This window comes from Carassius carassius, chromosome 49, assembly GCF_963082965.1.
Source record: "Carassius carassius chromosome 49, fCarCar2.1, whole genome shotgun sequence".
In the NCBI taxonomy this organism is placed as follows: Eukaryota; Metazoa; Chordata; class Actinopteri; order Cypriniformes; family Cyprinidae; genus Carassius; species Carassius carassius.
In genome coordinates, this window is record NC_081803.1 from 8,413,629 (window position 1) to 8,441,501 (window position 27,873).

General features: G+C 35.5%; 1 protein-coding gene across 3 annotated transcripts in view; it reads left to right on the forward strand.

The window, feature by feature from the left end:
• The first annotated feature begins 10,480 nt into the window (after positions 1–10,480).
• The window catches only part of LOC132132137 (Kv channel-interacting protein 1-like), a 37,079-nt gene continuing 19,686 nt past the window's right edge, over positions 10,481–27,873 (forward strand). The window contains exon 1 of one of the 3 annotated variants that reach the window (XM_059544425.1): positions 10,481–11,237. In XM_059544425.1, the coding sequence (XP_059400408.1) occupies positions 11,150–11,237 (88 nt within the window). In that variant the 5' untranslated portion in view covers positions 10,481–11,149. Of the gene's footprint in view, positions 11,238–27,506; positions 27,748–27,873 lie in introns of those variants that run through there. The other 2 variants (XM_059544428.1, XM_059544427.1) reach the window with 2 other exon arrangements.

Below are 27,873 nucleotides of genomic sequence, written 5' to 3' on the forward strand. Positions count from 1 at the left end.
CATCATTAGCCTTTATTCACCCAACTATGAGGGTCAGAGAAGGAGGGTGGTGTCTGTCTGAGGTCTGGTATAGTACTGCTTCATGTGCAAGCACAGAGCCCTAAATAAATAATTATTACCAACAGCACTGAGTCCCGGCACAACACAAAGCTCCAGCAATTACCTCCCTCCACACACAGAAAAAAAAATGGAGCATGGAATTCACAATCAGTGCAGGTGCGACTAAAGCATGCAGTTGTATATATGCACAACATAAACATGCAACTGTTATGACCGTAGCTTCATGAAATATTGAATTTAGTTATTCGTCTACAGCACAGTTCATCCCTGAGAAATGAAGCAAACAGAGATAGAGAGAGAGAGAGAGAGAGAGAGAGAGAGAGAGAGAGAGAGAGAGAGAGAGAGAGAGAGAGAGAGAGAGAGAGAGAGAGAGAGAGATCGACAATGCTTCATTGATTTTGTGTGCAGTGTTGTTACAGAAATCAAAGGAGAAGTCAGCACAAAGTTTTCTTGAGGAAGGTACGTATGTACGCTATGTATGCTCTTGGTTTTAGGGAGTAATGGCATTATCTTCCAGGATCAATTAAGATATAGAGCTCTGGTAAAATGAACGTCCACAATGGACTCCACATAATAAAAAGAAATTAACCCTTCTCAAATACTGTGTTTCCACAGTTTTTTGCATAGTAAATCTAGCAAAGATTTACTTATTTTTTTTTTTTATATACAATGTACATTTATAACAGTGCATTTTGTTATTTTAACTTGCCATTAAATTACAGAAAACTATTGAGTGTTTCTTATACAATGACTTTGGGAGTGAAGGCAAATTTGACATATTTCTCTCTTCTGATTACTGTAGTCAAACTTTCTTTCTTTCTTTCTTTCTTTCTTTCTTTCTTTCTTTCTTTCTTTCTTTCTTTCTTTCTTTCTTTTGTAAGGGCATATAATAATATAAGGGCATATACTATTCATTGATATTTTTTTTTTTCACTGTTTTTGTTATAGTTTGTACACCACTATAGAAGTTTACTCAACTATGACAACTTCGGCTTTTGAGAGCCAAGAAATGTGAAAAGTGTCCACAGTTGAATAGAAATAACATGATGTCATCATTTAATAATTTTGTTCCACAGCTGATTTTCATTTATATGTGGAAAATAAAAGAAGATCCTCATTAACTTTCATTACATTGAAAAGAGCAGTCAGGATACAAAGAAAATGCATACAGGTTTGGAACACCATGAGTAAATGATGACAGAATTTCATAATTGGATTAACTATCACTTCAGTCTATGGACTGGATCATGACTAAATGGTTCTGTATTTCTGTTTCTATTAAATACATAAATACACAATAATAATAATAATAATACAAATCCTATTATTTTTGTGGCTGCTTTGCTTTTCCCCCAGCATTTTAGACTCATGTCAGGGAGAGCTCTCAACATGGTTTTTGTAGGTGTGTTTATCTTGTTCATGAACACTAAGAGTACTGTGTGGATCACTTTTCTTTTTCAGAAGATTAGCTTTGACAGTCATAACCAAATATTAACAAGAAGGAGTATGTAAAAAAGAGAGTGAGTTACTGAAAATGTCCTCTGCCCAGTGAGATATGAAACACTGTGGTCTAAATATGTCTGTCTCCTTCAGTTACATAACTATGTACTACATACCTTTAACCCAAACACTTACAATTCTCTCTTGAATCCCCCTGCCCTTGAACCTCACAGCAATGATTTTCATGTAGATTTCCTCATGCCAGCATCTTCATTGCTTACGTTTAGTCTTTCATATTTAATGATCGTAAAACTGTGCTCTATATTGCTCACAAGGGTGAAACTTAGATGGATTCACCGTTTCTGTTAAGAATGTGCAAAATGTGCTGATGTAAGGGGTCACATGATGCCAAGGTCCAATCATCAGAGAGTTTCAAGAAGCACTTCTACTGCAATATTCAAGTAACACAAACTATGAGTTCCATAAATGCTATCAGTACATTTTAAAACACTGATCATTATACAATAAAATTAACAAAATAACCGACAAACTGGAAAACGCCAGAACAATGTAAATCAAATAAGACCAGCAACCAGAAAAAAAAATCACCATGGTGAAAGAGAAAGCAAGATTAAGACAGATAGAGACCAGAGGGATTCATTCTGGACTTGGCTGGTCAGAGTGGTGATGAAAAGCAGCATGATTAAAGCACGCATTATTTCCTTTCTCAAGGGAAACATGAAGAAAACAAATACCTTCATGTGAATATGAGTGAAACAAGCAAAACGTTATGTCTGTTACTCGTAATGTAAGACGAGCTCCAGAAGCCTGTTTTTTTTTTCTTAACTGGGTGGTAAAAAAAAAAGAAGAATCCTGCACAGTGGATTGTACGTGTCTTGGAATTGTTTATATTGTATGGAAAGAAAATAAAGAGGAGGAGAGAGAGGAAAAGGGGTAGCAAGGAGGGAGAAGAGCGCAGCATCACATGATTTCATTCAGGAGCATGCATGCGAGTCAGGATCTAGAAGACAGTGTCTATTTTTACTTCGGGTGACATCAGGTTTAGCACTCTGTTTCGTCCAGCGCAGAAGGAAAAAACAGATACATGTTGCATTTCCATTATCTTCCCCAATTCTTGTATTTTGTGAGCCATGGAGACCATGATATGCTAGAATTTTCTTCAGGTATTGTTGTCCATGCTTCCTGAATCACCATCTCACACTGATTTCGATGGGTTAACCATTGTTCAAGCAAGCCGTCGCCTAAAGATGCTTGATCCTTAACAAAATAAAATAGGTTTATGAACATGCATGGGCCATTATGGACCATGTTGGAACAACTCTTGGATTTAAAGGAATAGCTCACCAAAAATGAAAAATGTACACCCTCAGTCCATCCAAGATGAGTTTTTGTTTCTTCATCAGAACAGATTTGGTGAAATTTTGCATTTTTACTTTTAAAAGTAATACATTACAATATTGCGTTACTCCCTAAAAAAGTAACTAATTATTATTATGGAGGCATTATTATGGATTATGAACTCATATTCTGCGCCGAATCAATGGTTTAAAGTTAAAATGGCATGATGGATTTTTTGTAAGCCTGTACTTGTTCATTTAAAAGTGTTTGGGGGTCTCGACAAAATCTGAACTTACATTAAGTAGTCACAGGAGATCATTTGAAACACGTTAATTGCCTAAACTGGTTAAAAAGATGTAAATCATAGCAGTGGTTCTAAAATAAGCAATTTGAGCACTTCAGACCTTCACTATAGCATTCTCAGCTAACAGCCTGGATTGCTCTGTTGAGCGTTCGCTTGGTCCGTATCTTCCTGTCAGTTTGAAACCTTCTTCCAGTTCGCTTTTGAGATGTGGTGCCACAACTGTCTGGCACCTGCTATCTGTCACCTATCAAACACACTTGAGTCACACATGCTTTGTCCATTATCGCATAAAATGCTGTGTTAAATAGAGGCTGTGGTATCTTACTTTACAGTGAGGCCCAGAAGAGGCTGTATGTCCTTCACCAGCAGAGGAAGTTCAACCTGCCACAGGAGCTGCTGAATCAGTTCTACACGGCCATCATTGAGTCTGTCCTGGGTGCATCTATAATTGTCTGGTTTGGCTCAGCTACCAAATCAGACATCCACAGACTACGACGGACAGTCAGGACTGCTGAGAGGATCATTGGTTCCCTTTGCCGAACCTCCATTATCTTTACACTTCCAGATTGAGGAAAAGGGCTAAGAAAAAACACCCAGCCCACTCTCTCTTTGATCTGTTGCCTTCTGGTTGGCGCTACAGAGCACTGACGGCCAGATCAGCCAGGCATAAGAACAGGGTTTTTTTTTTTTTTTTTTTCGCAGGCAATATTCAGCCTGAACAATTAAAATGTTCACAACTACACACTTTCCATCATAACTGACACTTTTTATACATAGTATCTGGAAACTGTATATTGTAAACTACATAATCGGTACACTTATTGGTAAATAACATATCTGTACATTAATTTAATCAATAATATGTTTTTTCTCTGTATTTCGATTCCATATATAGTGTTTTTTATAGTATTTTTCTGCTTTTCTTATATTATTGTTATTTCATCTTTACTGTGTAATTCTATGTATGTCTTCACTATAATGTATGTTTGCACTATGTGTGTAATATCTTCTGCAGTGGAAGCTCTTGTTGCCAAGTCCAATTCCTTGTGTGTAAACATACTTGTTAATAAAGCTCCTTCTGATTCTGATTCTGATTCAGTGACTGCATTTTCAGGTATAGCAGGATAGAGGAGGTGTAGTGAACTGTAATATATTATGTGTCATAGAGCTTTATCATTCTGGCTTGTGAGTGCAAATTAGTCTTGCTTTATATCATTATATCCCAATGTATTTTCTCTCTTCATAAATTACACTACATTTATGTCATACCACTACCTCATTTTATCATATTAACTCTCTCTAGATCATTAACTTTCTCTCTTTCTCTCCCATAAACTAACTGAAGTGAATTAGAATCCATTGGTATTCAGAAGGTATCAACACTGCAAAAATACTTTTGTAGTCAGTCAGATTTTTTCTTCTTCTTTTTTTTTCCAGTAAAAAATAAAATAAAAAAATATCTAAAATATTATTTATAAAAATTTTGAAGCAATAAGTATTACAAAGATTTTCAGAGAATATATCTGATTAATTAGTTATAATTATATTTGCATATCAGTTTGTATTTCTTTTCTCTTTTCTTTTTTTTCAAACGAACTTTGTCTTGCACAAAATATTGATGCTTAAAACTAGAAAAAAAAGTTGATTTGATGCTTTTGTTGACCGTTTACAGTCACCCGGACAAATAGAGAGAAAGACAGCCTGCTAGTTGCTAGTGTATTCTGGGCATATGCAAATTTCATTTACCAAAAGCATCATAGTTAATGACCATTAAAGAGTGTAAACTTTTGAACTAGAATGATGCCTCATTTTTCTGTTTTTGTTTCTGAAGATAAACTTAATAGATGAGTTGACTGATGTATCTGTAATCTCATGGGTTTTGCTGGATCTACTGCTTGTATCTAAATTGGAACACAGAAAATGTTCTGCAGTTCTGTCTCACGGATGATACGGTACGTTTGGCAGGTATCCTGTATCAATCAAAATCATCACTTTTGTAGATTATTTGCATGACCTTGCTAGGTATTTTAAAGAGTTTTATTCAGATAGATTTAGTTTGTTAATTATAAATTCAAAAAGTAAGAAGTCTAGGAGTGTCGTTCAGAGCTGTGGGATTGAACAGGTGCAGGGGATCTACAGAGGAGTCTGAAGGTTAATTCAACAGTGCCGAGTGCAGTTCCTTGCCCTAAGCGTGTGTGCGTGTATCACTGAGTGTTTGTGTGTAAGTGTGAGTCGTGGCAGCTTCATTAAAGGGTTAGCAGTAAAAATAGCCTGAGATGTGTGTGCTCAGACAGTGTGATATAATGGCAACTGAATCGCTGGCATGAGTCTGTGTGTGGCAAAGAACATTTCGAGGTGCTCAGGCTTTGTGGGATAGATTGGGATGGGATGGCATTTTTTAATGGGCACACTGGAGCATAGTTAGCTGTATGCAAAACAAAAGTCCTTGGAGGAACTCTGTGTTTGGAAAGAAGCATAAAGCAAAATTTCTGTTCCCTTTTTACTGTATATATATATATATATATATATATATATATATATATATATACACACACAGTCTATGAGCATTATATATAATTGTATGAATATTTTATGATTATTATTATTTATCTAGTATTTATTATTTAATACAGACATGAGATTGAGCAGTTGACACAAAAAAGTAATATAAAATTAAATAAATAATAAAATAAATATTTCTCTCTTTCTGCATATATAATTTTACTATTATTACTCAATGCAAACACATGACACTAAGCAGTTTACAACTAAAAATAAATATAAAAACAAATATTATGTCTTGTTTTATTTTTATTTATTATTATTTGTGTGTGTGTGTGTGTGTGTGTGTGTGTGTGTGTGTGTGTGTGTGTGTGTGTGTGTGTGTGTGTGTCTGTGTATATATATATATTATTTTACTCTGTATCATTCTAATATACAATGTTATTAAAATTATGATTTATTTTCCTGGTTGACATATCAGCCTCACTAACCATTATGTATTCAAATAAAGAGGAAAGAACACAATATGAATAAGCATGCATTAAGCACTTATCTAAACATGCATGTACATATGCAATATGCTTTTTTCTGAATATGTAATTTATGACTCTTCAAATGCCGTTTGACTAAATACATCCCAAACAAATGCATCCAGCAGCTTGCAAATTGAACAACACATAGAATTGGAGATGTCACACCTGCAGAACTGAAGCACATCTTCATAGGACTGAAACTTGTTTCTGCATAATTATGTGAGAAACCATTTTTTATTGTTTTAGGCACAAGAGTAAATTATTTGATCTGCATCTGTGCTTATAAAAGATTTACTTTCTTACAGAAGCAGAACTGAAATATAAAAGGAAATCTAGACGCTGAAGTCTATCTCTATTCTATTACATCGGTTATGTAAATCTTCTAATCAATAAAAGCAAAACTCTCACTCTGTCTTGCTAGCTCTCTATCCACTTTGCACTTCCACCCACACAGTCCAAAAATATTTCAATATGCAACGAAGGACATAAAAGGGCTTTTCTGAGCATGTCTAATAGAATAAGAAGCATCTGCTCTGGGGACATGCTAAACCTAACCTTTACAAACGTCCCACTGGCAGAAATAATTCAAATAAAGAAACAAATATTCAATTATCACTTTATACTGCTATATTTAAAGCCATATTTAAAAAAAAAAGTGTTGAATTATGCCTAAAGGTAAATTCTATCTCCAGAGTTTGTTGTTTCCTAGAAGCTCTCAGCTATTTCATTGCAGTATAACCAGATGTGCCTTTAAAAAAATTTATAGTTGTTGGTTAGATATAAATAATGTGGATGTCATTGCACAGTTTGTTTGGACTCATATTGAGATCTCTTACTTTGACTGCAGACTTTGGTATCTTGGCAAATCTGAGCACAGTTTGAGACATTGTTGAATTCTTTTCTGGGACCTTAGTGGAGATACATGTGAGATTATGGGTGTATTTTTCTCAGGAGAAGAGAGAAACAGTGGATCATCCAAATCTTCACATACGTCTTTGCATCTTTCCATCATATTTCCATTTAACTTTATCTATCTCATTCCTACGGCATCATCCTGCCATCTATCACAGCTGTCACTTCTCATTACCTCTTCCCACTTTCTCTCTCACTTTCCTCTACTTCTGTCTGACTATTTTGGGTTCCCCTCAACCAAGGCAAGAATGATAAATGAGGGCGAGAGATTGGAGTGGGCTGTGTGAGGGAGTTTAGGGGTGGAAACAATGATATTTCAAAGAAGTAATATTGTACCTAACAGCACAGTATTGATATTCTGTTTAGTTACTATTATCAAATTAATATTTTGTGTTTTTGTGGGGTAACTGACCGATATTATAAGTCTCTAAGAAGCCAAAATGTTAAACACTTTAGATTATAATACAGGCTTGTTTAGGTCAAAATTGTTCTAGAACAGAAACTGTAATAGAACAGAATCTAGTATAATAGAGCAGGAAAAATTATGTATTTAATAGAATACAATATTTGACAGTATCTACAATATTTTTTAAGTATTAGCAGGTGTAGCTGTTTGTCACGGCAACACCATTGTGCAAGGCTTTCAATGTAATTTGCTCACATTTATATTAGTTGTACAAAAACAGTCTGTTACCCTGCTTAATACTCCATACTACAGTATTTTAAATAATTACTGTAATTATAAACACAGTGGTTTGTGACACAAACAGTTTTACAGTTTTCTGCACTTTGTTGTTATTCTAGTTATTTATTGCAGCTTATAAATCATAAGTCTCTTACATTCACAGAGAATATAATAGAATATATACCTTAATAGAATAGAATCTATAAAGATAGAGAAGAAGAACAGAGTTTATAATGGAATATAACCTTTAATAGAACAGAGTGGCATATAATGTAAACTAGAATAGAATAGAATCCGGTAGAGTTCTGAGGAGCGGAATAATGTAGTTTAAATAGAATATAATCTTTAACAGAATATAGTATAATACAATGGGGTAGATTAGAATAGAAACTTTAAAAGAATAGAATATATCAGAACAGAAGAATTGTTACGGTTGTGTCAAAGGAAGTTAGATGAGGGCAAATGGTTGCAAAACCAATAATCGTATTTTAATTCAAAGAACCACAAGATATACGCAATTCAACTTAAAATAGAACGGACAAAGGCTAAGGGAAGAACAGAGAGTATTTGAAGGGGAGCAAACAAAAGAACTAATGAGTTAATAATCAAACACAGGTGAATTAAATGATAATTAGAACTGAAGACACAAAGAAAACTAAACATAACCCTAACAAGAATGAAGATGCAATAGAATAGAATAGAATAGAATAGAATAGAGGATATAATAAGATATGGTAGAATGTAGCAGGTGAAGGGGTTTTTGTAGAATATATTCTTTCACAGAATAGAGATTATAATAGAAGGTTATACAATAAAAACTTTAATTGAGTAGAATATACTGGTATAGTATAGAGCAAATCAGAACAGAATAGAGAGTACAATGGAATAGATTATAATGTATTTTAGCAAGGGATGCTTCCTGAGTGAGAGAGAGAGAGAGAGAGAGAGAGAGAGATTTTCGGTAAAAAAAAAATATATATATATATATATATATATTACAAAATATTAACATATTATCCAGAAAATTAAGTCAAAAAAGAAAATAAATAAATAAAAATTACAGAGAATTAAGAAAAAATAGGAGCAAAGACCAAGTTGTTTAAAAAAAAACTCACACAAAGCTCTACCATAACACCAAAATCAAGTTAAAAGAAGATCATCCATAGCTCTAAAATAATGAAAATTCTAGATTTGAAAGAATAAAAAAAAAACTAACAATAAAATATAACTCATGTTTCATTCAATTTTGTGTCTCCTAGTACCAAATATAGCCATTTTAGCTTGACCTAACAAAAAAATTCAAAAGCTGATTTTCTCTGAAAATATTTAAAACCACAATTAAAAAGCCTAATAGAAACAGTCTCACCAAAACACAAAAATAAATTATGTAAATCAATAAACAAAGGCTCAAGTCTAGAACATTGCATAAATTCGTAAAATACAGTGTCTCTCTGCTGACAGAAGGGGCAATCATGACTGTGACCAAGTCACAGTTGTCCGTTTTTTTTTTTTGTCTGTTTACCATTGTGCTGTTGCTTTAATCGTCTCTGCTAAAGCTTTTTAAAAGCAACATTGTCTAAATCCGTCATAGAAATCTGATCCTGCTCTATATTGAGAGACGTTTGCTCCCCAACTGTAACAGGGTTACCGCTATCTCGCGATTCGTTCACCAGAACCTGCACTGACTGCTCATCTACCACGGAAGACCTGTGTCTTTCTGTGTCACCTACAGCATTCTCTCTCTCATCAGGCATATCAGTCTATCAGCATTACGTCTGTGATTATTTTGTCCACTATGGTCTTTGGTACCAATTTCTAAGGCAGGTGCATCAACAGAAGCAGGCAAAGCAACAATAACATTAACATAATTGATTTTTATCTGGCTGATTTGATCTACCTGGACAAGTACAAATCAAGTGACCTGTTTCCCCACAGGCAAAACATTTCATGTTGTTTGTTGTGACAAAAATTACATAGTTAAAGTCATCCTGATGAAAATTTAAAGACAAATCCAATTCAACCAAATTGTCTTCATATAGACATAATGCCTAAAAGACACAACACGCTTCATTAACTGGAACTTGCACCCAATTGGAATCATCTTTATCAGAGAAACAAGTTTGCCCTATTGAGAAAGCATTCCAGTCGAAACCTCATTGAAGATAAAAGGTGGCACATTAGACAAAGTTACTCTTTTCGATAGAGTAGAGAGGGGAAGCATTGGGGTGAAAATTCCATTGATCACTACACCTCTGTCTTTAGGAACACTACAATAGCATTGTTCATACGGGATGCAGACAGTATGTTTTCAGTACGAGTCATTTGACCTGACTGCAATATGCAACACACACACACAAAGAGTCTACTTTGACACCGTGACGCCTTGTCAGGAAATCAAAACTCCAACTACCTGAGGCAGCCATGCTGCTGATACAAAACCGGGAGCAGATGCTCCGGTATGTTTTAAATTACCTTACTCTCCCAATCTTAATTGACAATAAACACAAAAGGAAAGAAAAGGATTAAAATAAAGTATACCACTCGTACCTGCACATGCCAAACACTTGCACTCAACTCTACCCTACTCACTCAGCACATGCGCACAGAGAGAGACAGAGAGAGAGAGAGAGCGTAGTCTTCTGTTTTATGCTGCAGGGATCTGTCCAGCAGCACAGAGCAGTTGGAAACGCTGCAGCAGACCACAGACTTCTCACCACAACACCACACAACACACTCACACACGCACGCACACACATACAACTAGAGGATGAGAGAGGCAGAGGTGTAACCAGGAGAAGCACCGTCAAGATAAAGGAAAGCCACTCTTTTGTCTCCATGGACACTCAACTTCCTCCAAGCAGTTCTTAGTCTGTGTAGCGCAGTAGTGGGATCTTGCCATCCACTTAATAATTCATCAGGTCGGTCTCTGAGCTTTGAGCCTGCAGCGCTCACCAACTTTACCTTCTCTAACTTTTGCACAGCAGCAGACGGCTGTTTCAGCAATTTTCCTTTTATATTTTAAACTGTTGGCACAGAGGCAGAGGAAAACAGGTTTAAGCACTTTGTGTGCATCTTATGTGTGTTTATGAGTGTGTGTATGAGGAGAGTGGGTGAAAGGTGTGTGTGTGTTGTCTGGAAAGAGGGCATCCTGCTCATCTCATTCTTGGACTTGGAACCCATTGTTAAAATCGCAGCTCTTGTGGGACTAAACGAGCAAGAGGCTGTGTGAGAAGCACTCTGGAGGCCAAGGAAAGGCTCGTATGGAACTTACATCTCGTCTGTGAGCACCGCTGGTGAAAGCAGTGTTTAGGCTGTTGAAGGGGCAGACTGTGCACCCTTGGATTCTCAGTCATCATGGCTGGCTGTTCCAGCCGCTGCAGACAGGGTGTGCTAAAGCTCATTCAGTCCCTTCAGAGGCTTGTCTCAGGAACCCTCAGCAAAGGTAAGACACCTGCATTAATATCAAATTCAAAGAAAAAAAGGAGACAAGACTGTTTAAAATAGTAAAGTACAGTTAAAGTGGGACAAATTATGAAGTTTTTTTATTTTTATTATTATTATTATTATTATTTGTTTTTTTATTTGTAAGTATTTGTATAATAAAAAAAATATTGCTTTAAATAATGTTTTCATTTTTGCATAATGTTTAATATAAAGATTTTATCTTAAGATCATTTTCAATATCATGTTTAAAATATTATAATTATTGTAAAGTATATGTTATTAATGGCAATACCTTTTTATTTTGAATATTATATTTACTATGAAAATAATTAAAAATATATTTTATACAATGATTTTATATATGTTATAAATTATTTGTTTAATATTTATTTATTATATATGTATTATATGTAATTTATTTATACATTTAATATTTAAAGGATTAGTTCACCCCAAAAATGAAAATTCTGTCATTACTTACCCTCATGTAGTTCCAAACCTGTAAGACCTTTGTTCATTTTCGGAACACAAATTAAGATATTTTTGATGAAATCCGAGAGGTTTCCCTACATGTTTGGATCGACAAGACGATGCGTAATTAATGACAGAATTTTTGTTATAGTATTTAGTTAATATAAAGATTTCATGTTAATTAATGTTATGTTAATAAGTCTCTTGACGGACTTGGGCTCTTGTCCATTTGATAATGTTTTGTAATTGTGAGGGGGAATTTCAGACTTTTTCTGAAAATAAAGTTGAATCATATTGTATCATTTATTATTTTATTCCATTTTATTTTATCAATATAAAGTTATCCATATAAAGTTTTTATATATTTAATATAAGGTATTTTATATACATTTTATATTCGTAAGTGTTTTTTTTACATTCTATTAACTATAAAAGCATTTTTATGTCCTTATATTTAATACATGTTGTTTTTCTATTCTATTCTATTCTATAATATATTTAATTTAAAGTTTGTTTTAATAATATTTTTATTTGTATATTTTTTTACACAATAGTTCATTAAAATATTTTATTTTAAGTTTATAATTAATGCAAAGTATTTGTTTTTAATTTTTCTTCATTTTTCCTTTGTATAGTGTAGAGGAGAAATGTAGCTATTTAAAATGGTATTATTTCTGGGGACATGAGCCATTTGGCATCATATTTTAAAACAACGCCAATCACAAAATTTTTGATAGTGTCCCAGTTTACCTGTATTCACATTGATTGTTTTTACTTATTTGTCTGTTGTTTCTCTTTTGATATTTCAACCTTTGTATCATAGTGCCAAATAGTAAGTCAATATTAGGATGGAGTTCCAATGGTTAACTCTTTCACGCTTCACTTGGAATCTTTCATCAGCACACATTTATACTTCCATGCAACTCCTATAGAAAATCCTTTTTATCATTCTGTTTTCTTTTTTCTTTGTTTCTTGAGTACCATAGCACTGTGTCAGCAGAAAAATCACTGCGTGGTTTATCTCAATGCCGACGGGGCCCGTGGAGATTCTGGCACCAAACAGTGGCTGTTTATCTGCTGTCATTGAGTGCGGAGAGCCGGAACCTCACCGCGCACTGCATGATGAACCCCAGTTATCTCACGACTACTTCATTATATCTTCCTCACAGATAGATAGTCTTTCTATACACAGGGGAGTAGGAAGTTAATTCAAAGAGGATATTAAGGATTTGAAGCCACAGTATATAATCTAAACCATTCTCTCTTGACCACTAAAGAAGCACAGTAAGAAAATCAGACCAGAGAGCACTAAAGCGTTGAAAGGAAGCTGTGACTCAAATATTTTGTATTTGTGTGCTCTGAGCTTATCTTAGTGTTATCTTATGCTGTGTGAATAAAAATAAATAAATAAATACTATTCTGCATTGATTAAATTAGAATAGTTTGGAAACTAAAACACAATAAAAGAATCTTTAATGGATTAAAATAGAGTACTTAGCAAGATACAGCAAAGTAAAATTGGATATTAATATAATAAAGAGATTTTTTTTTTTGCAGAATATAATACAATAGAACAGAAACTTCAACAGAACAATGTAATTACATTTTAGCTCAATAGAATAGCTTTTCTATAGAACAGAATATAATCAGTATATCATGCTATTCTATTCTTCTCTATACAGAAGAATGAAATGGAATCTTTAATAGAATAGAATCTTTATCAGAACAGAGCTTAAAATAGATGAACAGAATCAAATATTTAGCAGCACAAAATATTGATAGCATTTTAAATAGAACAGTATTATTTTATTCCACAGAATAAAAAAGAAAAAAAAACAAGTCAGAATTGTGCAATAAAAATTCGAATCATCTCTTTTTTGCTGTAAAATGATGAGAATCAGGGATCGGAATTGCGACACATAAACTCTATTTTATTTACTTTTTTTCTCATAATTCTGAGTTTGTATCTCACAATTCTTAACACTGCAAGAACATTGCAGGAAGAAATACTGTTGCCCATGAACACCCAATCAGAAGCTTTTTTGTTACCAATAGCAACCTTCAGTGCAAGTGAAAAGGCCAGTCAAACACATGGCAGGGTGTAAGTGTTTTTTTAAGTGCAGGGTGTGTGTGTGTGTGTGTGTGTGTGTGTGTGTGTGTGTGTGTGTGTGTGTGTGTGTGTGTGTGTGTGTGTGTGTGTGTGTGTGTGTGTGTGTCTGTGTGTGTGTCTGTGTGTGTGTGTGTGTGTGTGTGTGTGTGTGTGTGTGTGTGTGTGTGTGTGTGTGTGTGTGTGTGTGTGTGTGTGTGTGTGTGTGTGTGTGTGTGTGTGTGTGACTATGAGTGACAACGCGTGACAACATGCCTACTGGTGTTACTGCAGTTTTATATTTTAATAGAATGAGCATCTGGGGGAAAGAGAGAGAGCATTTGACATTTTAAAAGAGTACAAGGTCGATCAATCCTTCCAACTTCCCTTGACATGCTGCAAATTTTCCCTGTTCTCAGTAGAAGAACTGTAGCACACATGAGAGAGTACAGTATATCCTTACAACAGCTGACGTGAACCCTTGTGATTGGAGCAATCAATACTGATGCAGACGCACTTGGAGTTTTGTACCAGGTTGAGTGTTCATATGCCAAAGAGCATTAAAAAAATAGGAATGACATATCTATACTTACAATATACCAATATACCATACAATCTGTTTTAATTCCTAAAATTAAAAATGTAAAATTCTGTCAACATTTACTGAACTTCATGTTCCATACTTGTCTTCCTCTTTTTTCTTTTCTCGCATAAAAGGCCATAGAATCAGTGCAGCTAATTTCGGTTGTCAGTTCACCTTTTCTCCTGTTTGGCTCAGCACATAGTTCGGTAATTTTAACTTCTCTGCATGTCCAAACACCATGCCCAGAGGCGCCTAATAAGCATTGCTTATAATAAGTGGACATGGCAACCCTTCAAGAATGCTCAATTTAAAGCAGTCTTCCAAACATAAACAAAGGTGAAGTTAAAGCTTAGTAAAAAAAAAGAAGAAGAACAAAAAAATCACTGAACATAAGTCTTTGGTCACTGCAATATTACTTTGTTTAAAAATAGTGTACACCAAACACACAAGATACCAGAACATTGCTATGGTTAACGTGGTGCCAATCCTCACAATTTCAAGAGTGAGCTCTGTTCCATACACACACAAAACTATAATTTAGGTGATTCATTACCATATTTAAATGCAGTGGTCACTCATTACATTTTAGATACTTACATTGCCGAAAAGTCATACAGGTTTAGAATAACATGAGGGTTAATAAATTATGACACAATTTTTAGTTGAATTATTTCTTTAAGGCTCTGATTATAGGGTAGGTAATATGTCTACAGCTAATATCTGTGTGCCTGTAAGCTGCTGAAAGCACACATGAAAACATGGAACACGCTAGTCATGTATGTGCAGCACACTGTATCATGTGACAGACATGGTTTAGTTCACACATTACAAGTTTGAGTTCAATTATAGAATGGGGTTGCACTGTGTACTGTATTGTGCTGCTGTGTGAGCATGGCCAGAGACAAAATTCCACTGCGTCTTCACCTTTAATAGATTTTGATGAATTATATCACATCTGAAGGCTGATGCAGTGTTCACAGTCCAATTGCCCTGAGGACTCTAAACAGAACATTTTCAGAACAGACCAAGATGTACACACACACACACTTAGTAAAAAATAAAGAGATTTGGGAGAGTGACTCAGTTATTCAGTGTCTCATTACAGTAAAGGGATAGTTCACCCCAAAAAAAAGAAAATTTCTGGCATTATTGACTCTCTCATGTTGTTTCTAACTCGTAAGGCTTTCATTCTTCTGTGAAACACAAAAAGGTGCATTTTTGATGGATATCTTGCAAAGCTCTTTTCATTATAATGAAAATGAAAGGGATTGGATTTGTCATGCTCCAAAATGAAAACAAAGCACCATAAATGTGTCATAATAAGATATCCCAAGTCTTCTGAAAAGATACAATAATTTTGCTTGAGAAAATAAACAAATAAACTGAAATGAGGACTAAGATTAGTCAGAGTACTTTATTATGCAGTGATCTAATATGATATATTTTTTATTTACTTATTTCCAGAAAAGTTTTTCCTCCTCTATCTGATTTCATTCAAACTCTTTAGTTGACACTAGTTTGTTACCATCTGTTTGATGCCAGTGCAATTTAATTCTCCCACACTCTTTCCCTCCTTCGCACATTTTCTCTTTCTATTTTACCTCCTCCTCTGTCATTCGCTGAATTTCAATCTCTTTTCAGACTCTGGCGTTTTCTCAATGATTCTGTTTCGGTTTAGCTTCAGCAGCTGTGGAGGTGCCAAATGTTTCTCGGCATCATCTTATGTAAATGTAACATTAGATGTGAAACATTCAGAACATCCCCGATACATTCAGGCCTGTTCACGTCCTCCTCCTCCACCTCGGCCTCCAGTTCCTGCTGAGCTGTTGATAATGTGTGTGTGTGTGTGTGTGTGAGGTTCATAATACCTTGCGGCAACAACACAGGCAATTCCAGCAGGACACAACCTCTAACAAATTTCCTTTTATTTAAAGAAGGCTAAAGTAATTAAACATTTATTAAACTTATTAAATGAATGTTAAACACACATCCCAATGACATTTAAAAAAATATGCCTGAATTAGCATGTGTTTGTACGTGTGTGTGGGAGAATGAACTCAGAGTCAGATTTGCAGTGTAGTCCAGAATTGGAAAATTTGGAAAAAACATTGCAGTCTGGACCAGTTTTGTGTGTGTGTGTGTAACCTGTATTTTTTACTTTCTAGTTTACTTAGTAACACAAAAGGAGATGTGTTGAAGAATGATCAAGCTACCTTTTTCCATTTTGTTTCATCCTCAAGAGGATATTTTTAGAAATATTTGTATGCAAATTATGTCTCACCTTTGGAGAACTGCATTAAGTCAGAGAGTTTATTTAGCTGGACTCCTCCTATAATGTAGTTTGCTCAAACAATGTTCATTTAATGTTCAATGCACCATGTTTCATCTTAACTGAACAAAACCTGGTTTCTGACCATCTTTCTGACTGCAGGCTTTGCACAAGCAAACTGAGGTTTGCATGCATGTGCAACCATGGTTACCTCAGTTGATGTTAACAGAGGCCCTTTAATTGACTTTTAATGGAAAGATAAGCTGGAACCAGGAGAGATGAGAGCGGAACAACACTGCATGTGTATGAGAGCAGAGTCCATCTGACTGCAGTGTCCCAGAGGTGTGTTTGAGTCTTTGTGAGTTTGAGGAGAGATAGGCAGCCTCACAGACACACACCCACAGCCACAGAGGCATTCAGCACTCTTCAAGGGTCACACATGCACATTGGCACACACTTGGATGCACTTGTTTCAGAAACACCTGGACTGAACTTTCTCTAGAGATAGCAGTCAGCTTTTTCTTAATGTACGTACGACCTCTCTCTCTCTTTTGCCGTCCTTTCTGTCCTTTTTTCTTTTACACAAATAGAAACCTTTAGCTATGAACACACGTCTCCTTTTTCCCTTTTTTCCACTCTCTCTCTTGAGCTAAACATGAAGAACTTGCTGCTGGCTGGTTGGTTTAGATTCATATATACTTACACTGCCTCATTAATAAATAAATAAATTATATATATGTGTGCAAAAACAGCAAAAATATGTTCACCAGCTGGATACCTTTATCATGGTGAGCATAATTCACAACTCCAATGTTTAAAAGATTATGGTAAACCAATAAACGTAAAGTTTGCAAAACATGAAAATGTTTGGAGTCAGTAATTATTAGATAATTCAGTGAAGATGCATTAAATTGATCAAAAGTGACAATAAAGCAAAGGATTTTTTTAAAATAAATGTAGGAATCATGGTTTCAACAAAATATTAAGCAGCACAGCTATTTTCCACCTTGATCAATAAGAATCGTTTCTTGAGCATGATTCCAAAAGATCATGTGATGCTGAAATTTCAGCTTTACCATTACATCGATAAATTATATTTTAAAATATATTAAAATATAAAGAAGTCATTTAAATGCAAAAATTTAAATAAATATATATATATATATTACTTTATAAAAAATTACTAATTTGCAATTTTCCTCTATTATTTTCATTAGGACATCCTCAAAAGTACAATTTAGCTTTTAGGTACAATTTTTTTTTATTTTTTTTTTTACCAAATTTGTTACAAATTACAAACAAACATACACCCATTCTTTTAAAGTAAAATAAGTTCATATGAGACTCTCAAGACAATCCACTTAGACTAAAGACTAAGAAACAGCAGTTAAATGCTGCCTGTCCAGATGTCGTGCTGCAGAGGCCAGATGTTAGACTCACTGCAGTGAAGACGGAGACTCTGTCTGGTTGGCGGCAGATTTTCTCTTCCCTGCAGAGTGAACATAAACATCTACTACGATACTCTAACTCATGTTATCTCTTTCCTTCTGCCTCTCTGCCTTTCCCTTGCTCTCTCTCTCTCCTTTTAACAGCAGATCGAAGCTGACAGTGCACGTCTCCACCTTTAATTTTTAAATCACTTGTCCTGTTTTACGTAATCTACTTCCTCCTCCAGTTTATTTTTATCCCCAGCGTCCCTATCCATCTATAGCACTCTTCCCCTCCATCTCTTTCCTCCTTTACCCATCTTTCCTCTATTTTCAGGACACATCCCGCATACACTTTATTTTTCTCTCTTTCTCTGGTCTTTGTTTTTTCCACCCATCTATCATTTCCTTCTCTCTTGTCATATGCGCACTGACCCAAAGCTTGAGACGGTGCGTCGGGTCGATGTTGCACAGCTCTTACTGAGGCAATCATTGTCGGCTCGAATTTGCTCGCTGAGGAGTTTACAAGCCCCCAAAACAAACATTAGAAATCATTTAGTTATGAGACCAATGCATTATAGCAGAATAGCAGAATAAGCACCATTCACACTGACAGCAATTATGTCTCTGCTAGTCACTTTACTGTCACTTGTGGGCTTTCTAGCAATATTTCAGGCAGGACATGGCCTGTTTAAAGTGGCTCCCCAACTTGCATTTTCTTTGCAACGAGTAGCTTACAATTGATGTTAGTAACTTTAAACCAATAGTTTATTGTTATTGTTGCAATTTTCACTGAAAATGAATGACTTCTCTGGTAGATTTGTTGCCTCAAATCTTTACTTGGGACTTTGGATGTGGAATTTTATATGATTTCACTGAAACAATGATGAAGCACATCTGCTGAAACACTAAAAGTATGGGTAAAATAATAATAATAATAAAACATACAATAAAAAACTAACAACTGTAACAAAACTGTAGACCACTGAGATCTCTGACACTAAGTCAGGTCGATGATCATGCAGTGAATGTAAAGAAGCTCTTAGGTTACATGATTGGAAGAGCATGACAGCTCATTGGCATTATTTACTGGACAGATGCATTTATAGTTTATGTCAATATGTAACCTACACTTACAGTTGCATAGCATGACTGTCTGACAGCACAGAGGCTCCGAAGTAGATTATGTGTAAAATGCTGCCCTCTTCTGGTTAATAATTTTAATTTAATTTTTAAATTAGCCTTTTTAATCAAAAAAGCTTGTCTGGTTTGCCACATAATTATTACTCCTTCTGGCATATTTCATAATTGCATAATTGGGTTTTTATATTATTATTTGTTTTTAAATAACCTTTCCATTCCAAATTCCACCCTCTCACTGGGCGCAGGTGTCCTTGTGGGGACATTATACATCAAACTTGTTTATGCTATATCTGTCATATTCATGGAAGCTACCCAAAGTTCTCTGGTTCACCCAAATTTACTGGTACTGTCCAGTGGAAAGCACCTGAGACTCATGTCTGTACTGAGACATCCAATATTGAAACAATCATCATATTGATCAGTCTATTGATTATTGCTGTAGTCATACATCATACTTTTGAATAAACTAATACAAAATATGAAAGTATCAGTGGCTGGGACAGACGTTCAGTAACATCATCACTTAAAATGGCACAATCTACTGTAATCCTGTTTACGTGAACTGAGCCTGCTCCCAAGCAGGTAACCACCAGGCATGAGTAACCACAAGATGGCAGTATATCCAAAATAAATGCACTTGTGAAAAATGTAAAAAAAACTGTATTAGGCTACAGTTAAAACACATTTCTTGAAACCATCACTCAATTTTTTTGAGTACAGTACAATACAACAAACAACAACAACAAAAATAATTATTCTGCCCCATTATCCTGTTTTTTGGTCTGGAACAGGCCAAAGAACCTCTTCAACATCACAGGCCCCTGGCCTTGGACAGGCAGCAGGAGTAAATTCCTCTCGCTGATGCCTGATGTCCTTGTGTCATTGTTCACAAACAAGAGAGCCAAAATGCTTAGTCATGTTGTCAGTTTAACACTGCACTCTGTTAGTATTACATGACAAGTGTTTAAATGACAGTTACTGTATTGAAATGCAGAAGGCTGCACTTCGTATGCCATATATCCATTTAAAAAGTACTAATGTGTACAGTACTGTATGTGGGATATTGATTGAAAAAGAATGGATATGATTCATGAGATATACCTTTGAGCTATTTCAGAGAATTATACAATACATTTTCAGCAACATGACAATAGCAAATAGGAAATCACAGACAAATGTGCATAATCAGTTGCATGAATAAGCAATTGCTACTTGATCAGAAGATCAAAACTTTTTATGATGTGCACAAGGGACTAAATAAAGTGGAGGTTGAAAAGGTAGTTTTGAGAATTTAATTTCTGATTCGAGAAATGCAAAGCCACTGAGAGAAACTGTAAGCTGACTCTGGCCCTTTATCCATCGAAGGTTCTAATTGGTGTGTGATCAATTTTGACTCCTAGTGTTTCCACTTGGATAATTGGGTGGTGCTTTTTGAAAAATGGCGTAATGGTTTTCAAACTTCAAAAGCCTGGTTATAGTGTTTTAGCAATCGAGAAAAACTTTAATAGCTGCTGATATGAACAGCTCATTCCTCTCACGCATGTGCAGAACACACGTGTTAGTTTGCTGTCGGCTGTAGTCTGTGCAGTGTGTTCCAGCGTAGCTTTTTGGTCCGAAGCTACCAACGTGATGGTTGAAGTCGGCTTGGTGTGTCCCGGCCTTAAGTCACTACAGGCCAGTTCTTCCGTGGTAGTCTAGCAATTCTACACAAGATTCTTTTCCACTCTTCTTTTGCTGTTCTTTTGAACTTTCCAACTGATTATGGTGACTACAGGGTATCTCAAATTACTGTAGGTTGAACTCTCTCTCGCCTCTGTCATTCCATGCACAAGGACATGGTCAGCTCTGATTTCATCTGAAATTACTGTTCTTGGTCTTGCTCTTACCCATCCTCCTCTTCCTCCACCTCATATACACTCTCTTCTGCACCTCTCAGACTGATGAATGCACCCATGCCATCTGTGCACATTGAACTGGCTTATATTTTGTACCTTCACATACATATACCATGCAATCTGATAATGCGTGTTTATGAATTACAGAGACGGGGAGCACGGAGTGATAAAAAAAAATGACATAGCTGGTCTCATGGTTCCTTCGCATGCCATCACATTACGAGCTTGACAAATTCAAGTGGTCGACTTCACATTGCTTTCGTATGCATTTTTTAACGACCTCATTCATATTTTTATTCCAATTTACGATCATTCTGGTAGCACGTGAAGGCAGCATCAGTGAAAACAGGCAGAGACATTATCCTTAAAAAAGTGCCAAGAAGCTCTTCTGGAAAACAACATATGAGGGGTGATGCTTACTTTGGAGCTGACATTCGCGTGCAAAGCATTGGTTTCGTTCCCTCTTTCAGAAGCAATCTTTGCACAACTCCGGCACTGAACTGACCCTCATTTTGATGCATTCTGGCATAAAATGATTAGCACAAACATATAGGACTTTTCCTTTTTTTTTTTTTTTACAAACATAGACCCCTATGTTTGTTGGTGCATCCCATCACATGAAACTTTTAATACCTCTTTGGTGCTGCTATTGAATCTTCAGCAGCTACAGCAAGAAAATAGTAATGGCAGACTGCTGTTTCTCACTCAGGACTGGGTCTATGCCAACACGGCAGAGATCATCACAAATGGGTTGGACTTTTCCCTAGTATGACGTCAATATATGGAGAAATCTGGAACCACTTGTTTGGAATGACTGTTTATGATTTATTGGGATTAATAAAAAATGAGTGGGTGGATTTTTACTATTTTACCCCAAAAGTGTGTTCAAACACCTTATAAAAGTGATTTTTGCATAATAGGCCACCTGTAATGCCTCTGTAAGCATTCTGAGGGTGGCTGGCAAAATTAGATATGACAAGGAAAATATATCTGCAGCCAACAGCCTCAACAAATCGCCTACAAGGCAAAATCATGTGTAACAGCTATTCAAAAAGAAAATGACTTAAAGTAAGAAACCTGAAAAACTCTCCACAATGGAATATTCAGGTCCATAAGTAGATTTTTCCATAGCATAAACAGCATTTCATGTATTTGTAGCATTTGTAATCGCATCACACTTGCAAATCATACTGCAGTCCTTACGTGGTCACGAGGGACTGTGTTTATACAGTACATACAGTCAACAGCAGGCCTGAAGCAGAAGCTGACTGTGAACTGTGGGCATATGAGGGGGCACAGGCTGATGATCTACCCCAGGCAGTAACTCACATACTGTGAGCTGCAGCTGCCGCTGTCGAGTGACTGACACATTAGCTTTGTAAAATATATAATGAGCAAAAATAACCTCATTTTAACAACATCAAGCTGGTACAGTGCTTTAACTCTTTTCTTTCTTGTTAGTGTTACAGTGTGGAGTATAGCACAGATACCCAAAGGAAAATTTGACTGCAACTAAGAGGTTGCTCTTCCATAGCTTAGGAGACTTAATCGAGTACTCAGTAATGTTTCATTTAAGTATCGATTCTGGCTCAGATGTTTTATCTAATCCTTAGGAGAAATACAAATTGAAATAAATGATACAATTACCATACAGAAAGAGTTTAGTGCTATAAAAGAAATGTGAATAGTAAAAATAAAAATAAATAAATAAATAAATAAAAAGTACAATATATATATACAGAAAATTATGTTTCTACAATATTTAGTAATAGCTTATAAGTGGTGACTGTCAGTTTGTGCACGTATGACAGGATTTGTAGAAAAATTCGTAGTCAGCCAGATGATGAAAATTATTAATATTATTAATAATTAATAATTATTATATGATGCAGTCACACTTGTAGCAATATTTGTTAGTTCTGTTGTTGATTCAGGGTTAGCATCATCTGGGGTCCTCTGAGGGTCAGCATCATCTCTTCTCAGGTGTTCTGGATCCAGACTGGAGCTTGTGTAAATCCTAGTTACCATAAAACATAGAAACAAATAGAGACATCATTAGCATAGCTGCTGTTCCAACAAAGTAAAATTAATTAGTTTAACCCAGGCTAAAGAATAAGAATGCACATTTGATCAGATACAACTATACTCACAATTTAAGATACATTATTTAAATACTTGGTGAAAGAGATGCGTTTTTAATCTAGATTTAAACAGAGAGAGTGTGTCTGAACCCCGAACATTATCAGGAAGGCTGTTCCAGAGTTTGGGAGCCAAATGTGAAAAAGCCTCCTACCTCCTTTAGTGGACTTTGCTATCCTAGGAACTACCAAAAGTCCAGCGTTTTGTGACCTTAGGGAGCGTGATGGATTGTAGCGTGGTAGAAGGCTAGTTAGGTACGCAGGAGCTAAACCATTTATAGGGCCTTACAGGTAAGTAATGATAATTTGTAACTGATACGGAACTTAATAGGTAGCCAGTGCAGAGACTGTAAAATAGGGGTAATATGATCATATTTTCTTGACCTGGTAAGGACTCTAGCCGCTGCATTTTGGACTACCTGTAGCTTGTTTATTGAAGAAGCAGGACAACCACCTAGAAGTGCATAACAATAGTCCAGTCTAGAGGTCATAAATGCATGAACTAGCTTTTCTGCATCAGAAACAGACAAAATGTTTCGTAGCTTGGCAATGTTTCTAAGATGGAAGAATGCAGTTTTTGTAACATGGGAAATATGATTTTCAAAAGACAAGTTTCTGTCTAATATAACACCCAGATTTGTGACTGTAGAAGAAGTAACAGTACATCCGTCTAGTTGCAGATTGTAATCTACAAGATTCTGTGTAGATGAGTATGTCATGATCTATGGTGTTGAACGCAGCACTAAGATCAAGTAAAACTAAATGAGATGCAGCCTTGATCTGACGCAAGAAGCAGGTCATTTGTAATTTTAACAAGTGCAGTTTCTGTGCTATGGTGGGGCCTGAAACCTGACTGAAATTCTTCATACAGATCATTTTTGTGCAGGAAGGTGCTCAATTGAGCAGACACAACTTTTTCAAAAATTTTAGACATAAATGGAAGATTTGAAATAGGCCTATAATTTGCCAGTTCACTAGGATCTAGTTTTGGTTTCTTAATAAGAGGCTTAATAACCGCCAGCTTGAATGGTTTTGGGACGTGACCTAAAGATAACGACGAGTTAATAATATTGAGAAGCGGTTCTATTGTGATAATATTGTGAATAATATTTCACAATATTATTTATTTATTTTATTTAATTATTATTATTTATTTATTTATTTATTTATTTATTTATTTATTTTATTTTTGAAAGAAAGTTCATGATGAGATCTCTGATTTTTGATTTGCAGTGTCACAACCGACACTTTTGTGAGAACGACTCACAAAAACACAAAGATTCGCTTGACATCAATGTGACAGAATTCTTTTTATGTATTCTAAACTCTTTTCAACTGCGAAGAACTGGCAAACCAATAAAATGTGCACTTTTGTCACAAACTGTTACAAAAAAATGCAGCAGTAAATAGCAGAGGAAGAATCCGGAACTGGCTCTAGTATCTGGTGTTATTTGATAAACACAGTAACAAATACAAAAATCTGATCGGCTGTTTGAAAACATACTGTTTCACTTTATTCTCAGCGACAAGCAGGTGGCAAATTCAAATTGGACCGAATTTTCACACCAAACATTAGTGTTGGTGTGAACAGGCCTTGATACTGATCTTATTACCCTTTAAAAGAAAGAGGTACAAAAATGTATAGCAGGCCGGGTGGAAATAGGGACGTTTGGGTAGAAGATTAAGAAAGAATAAGAAGAATGTGATTGGCAGATGAAAGGACATGGAATGATGTGCAAGCACATTTCTGAGATGTGTTTCAGTGATCAGCTCTTGACAGAACAAGGCTTTACTCAAAAGCAGCAGCTCAGTCTTTCTTTCCCATCAGTATTTCCCACTATTTCCTTATTTGTCTTTTCTTTTGCTTCACGTTCATCCACTTCTATCTGGCTGTCACACATTTCCTCCGCACGCAGAAAGGAATGACAGAAGAGAAGAGAGATTTGTGAAAATCAAGGATACAAAGCCTCGTCCTCACAATTCCTTGCCGTCCTCACATCATCCCTGTTCTTTCTATCCTCTTCTAAGCCTTTTTTTCTGTTTTTCACTCCCCCTCTTGAACACATGCTTCAGCTCTGCTTTGTGTTTATCCAGAGTTGTTTCCAGCCCAAGGATTTTATGCTTTTAAAGCTCTCTTTTTAATAGCCCAAACACTTGTATTTGAATAGCAGGGGGTAATTGAATCTCTAGTCTTTTCCCTCTGTGTGTGAATGAGTCAATATGGAGTGCTGCGCTAAAAGATATCAATGTTTAAGTGGCCCAGATAGATAAGAGTCCAGCATGTTCTAGAAAGCGAGCGAAAGCTCTTTGGTTAAAGTGATTATCTTAATCCTCACACTGCGATACTCTGACCACTGATAGAGCCCATAAACCCATGTATTTGAGCGAGAAAACCAATTGGTTCAGTCAAATGTATATCTTAAAAAAGGAAACATATTTAACACTTTAACGTGAACATATGTAGAGATAAATATGAATCAATGCCATAATTTATACCATACATTTAAATCAACAACTTTCACCATTCAAAAGTTCATGGTCTGTAAGACTTTTTGTGTGTGTGTGTGTTGTATATTTTTATTAATACTTATTAATTCTAATAAATTATTTTATTTAACAAGGGCACATTAAGTAAATCAGAATGCTGTTCTTTTAAACCTTCTATTTGTCAAAACCTTCTATTTGATATTTATTTTTGCAAAAATATTAAGCAGTACAACTGTTCAAGATTGATAATAAAAAGAAATGTTTCTTGAGCACCAAATCATCATATTATACAGAATTTACACTGCAAAGGTGGCGCAGAAGCTCCTCTGAAAGTGGCATGTATTTGTGGCCGGGGTTGTGTTTTGCTTTCCATTTGCGCTTTAATCAAATGCCGAGAGTGTTCAAATGTATAATTTCAAAGGTATAATTTATTTTTCAACCACTTAATTCTTAATTTCTGAAGTTTTAGAATAATATTTGTAAATACCACAACATTGTCAGAGTGCTAACATTATTTCTGTTTAAACTGCATGGAAGACCACCAACACGAGCCACGGGGCAAGCTTGCAAATTGAGGTAAGACTGGTTAAATAAGGAATAATTGATGACAGGCCAGTGGCATAGCGATTCAGCCCTGGGCCCATATTAAAAAAAATTGTATGCAACTTTGTGCTTTGATACTACAAAGTCTCAGTCTTTAAACATCAATCAATAAACGTGTTTTTACGCTTTTTAATGTGTGAAATAATTTGCCTCAGTTCAAGCTGCATGAAACAATGATATTTTCCTCTTTAATGAAATAAACATGAATATTTGAATCCATGTTGAAAAAAATCTAAACAATTTAATACAAACTAATGTCGCATAAATCGATTAATCAGAGTTTTTAAAAAAAGTCAAAAGAATGACAGATGCCACAGTTTTTTTTTTTTTTTTGAGGAGTAGGCCTATAGGTGAAATTTTCACATTAACTGCACGCAATATAACATGATTTTACTATGGTCATTTTTAATTTATTCTTAAAATATTATGACGTTAATCTTATTTTTATTTTTTTCAACATGGAACAAGAATGCTGCCATATAGGCTACTGAATGCAAACACAATTTTGTTTGCTTTCTTACTTAACTAGTCTTACCTCAATTTGCAAGCTTGCCCCGTGGCTCGTGTTGGTGGTCTACCATGCAGTTCAAAAAGCAAACAAACAAACAAAAAAGTAAAAAATAGTGAAGGGATACATTTTAATTAATTTGTTAATAAACTGATGTTTTCTGAGTAAATGTTGCAAAAATGAATTTGATGAACCTGACTCACCATCTCTTCATTGGACATTCGCTCATTTCAATTTAAAGTTCCCCCAGCTCGGTAGCCCCCAAACTGCCCGGGCATATATGCACCTGCATATGAATTTGGGGTGGGGCAAAATGTTTGATCAACCACTAGCAGACAATGTTTAGGAAACCTGTTTGGAAATCATGTCTTATTTTCATAACTATCTTCGATGATGCTAGTGCCACAGAAATGAAACTTCACTTTTAAAATCTCTGACTGAAGAGGATCTTCTTTTTATACCTGCTAGACCAAGTCTGATATTGTTTTCACGAGTCTGCTCTTACACTACTGGATAGACCTATTAACTACGCAGTTTTATCACTCCCTCATTCTCGACTAAATGAACCACTCACCATCTCTCTCCCTCTCCCTCCCTCTCTTTCCATGTCTCTCTCATCCCCCAATAAAAGCTCAGGAAATGATGAGAAGCCTTCAGAGTCCACATGATAGACAGACAGAACGCAAAGGAAAGAGCGAGAGAATGAGCAAGAGCTAAGTAACCAGCAAACCTGAGAGTGAAAGAGAGTTGAAACATCAAGAGATAAAGACAGGGACCAGTGCTTCTTTCAAGCCAAGATCTAAAGTGAGGAAAGTGAAAAAGTGAAGAACTCTGTTGAAGATGGGTGTAGTGTTTGGGACCTTCTCTTTGCACACCAAACAGGTCACCTTCAGAACAGGTAGGATCCAATTTACATATTACCCAGCTTTAAATACCTTCATTAATACGTTTTTTGTAAAATTAGGCTATTTTTTGTGAGAATGAAGGAGTGATGGACGAGTAGATGAGAAGATCAAGATAATTA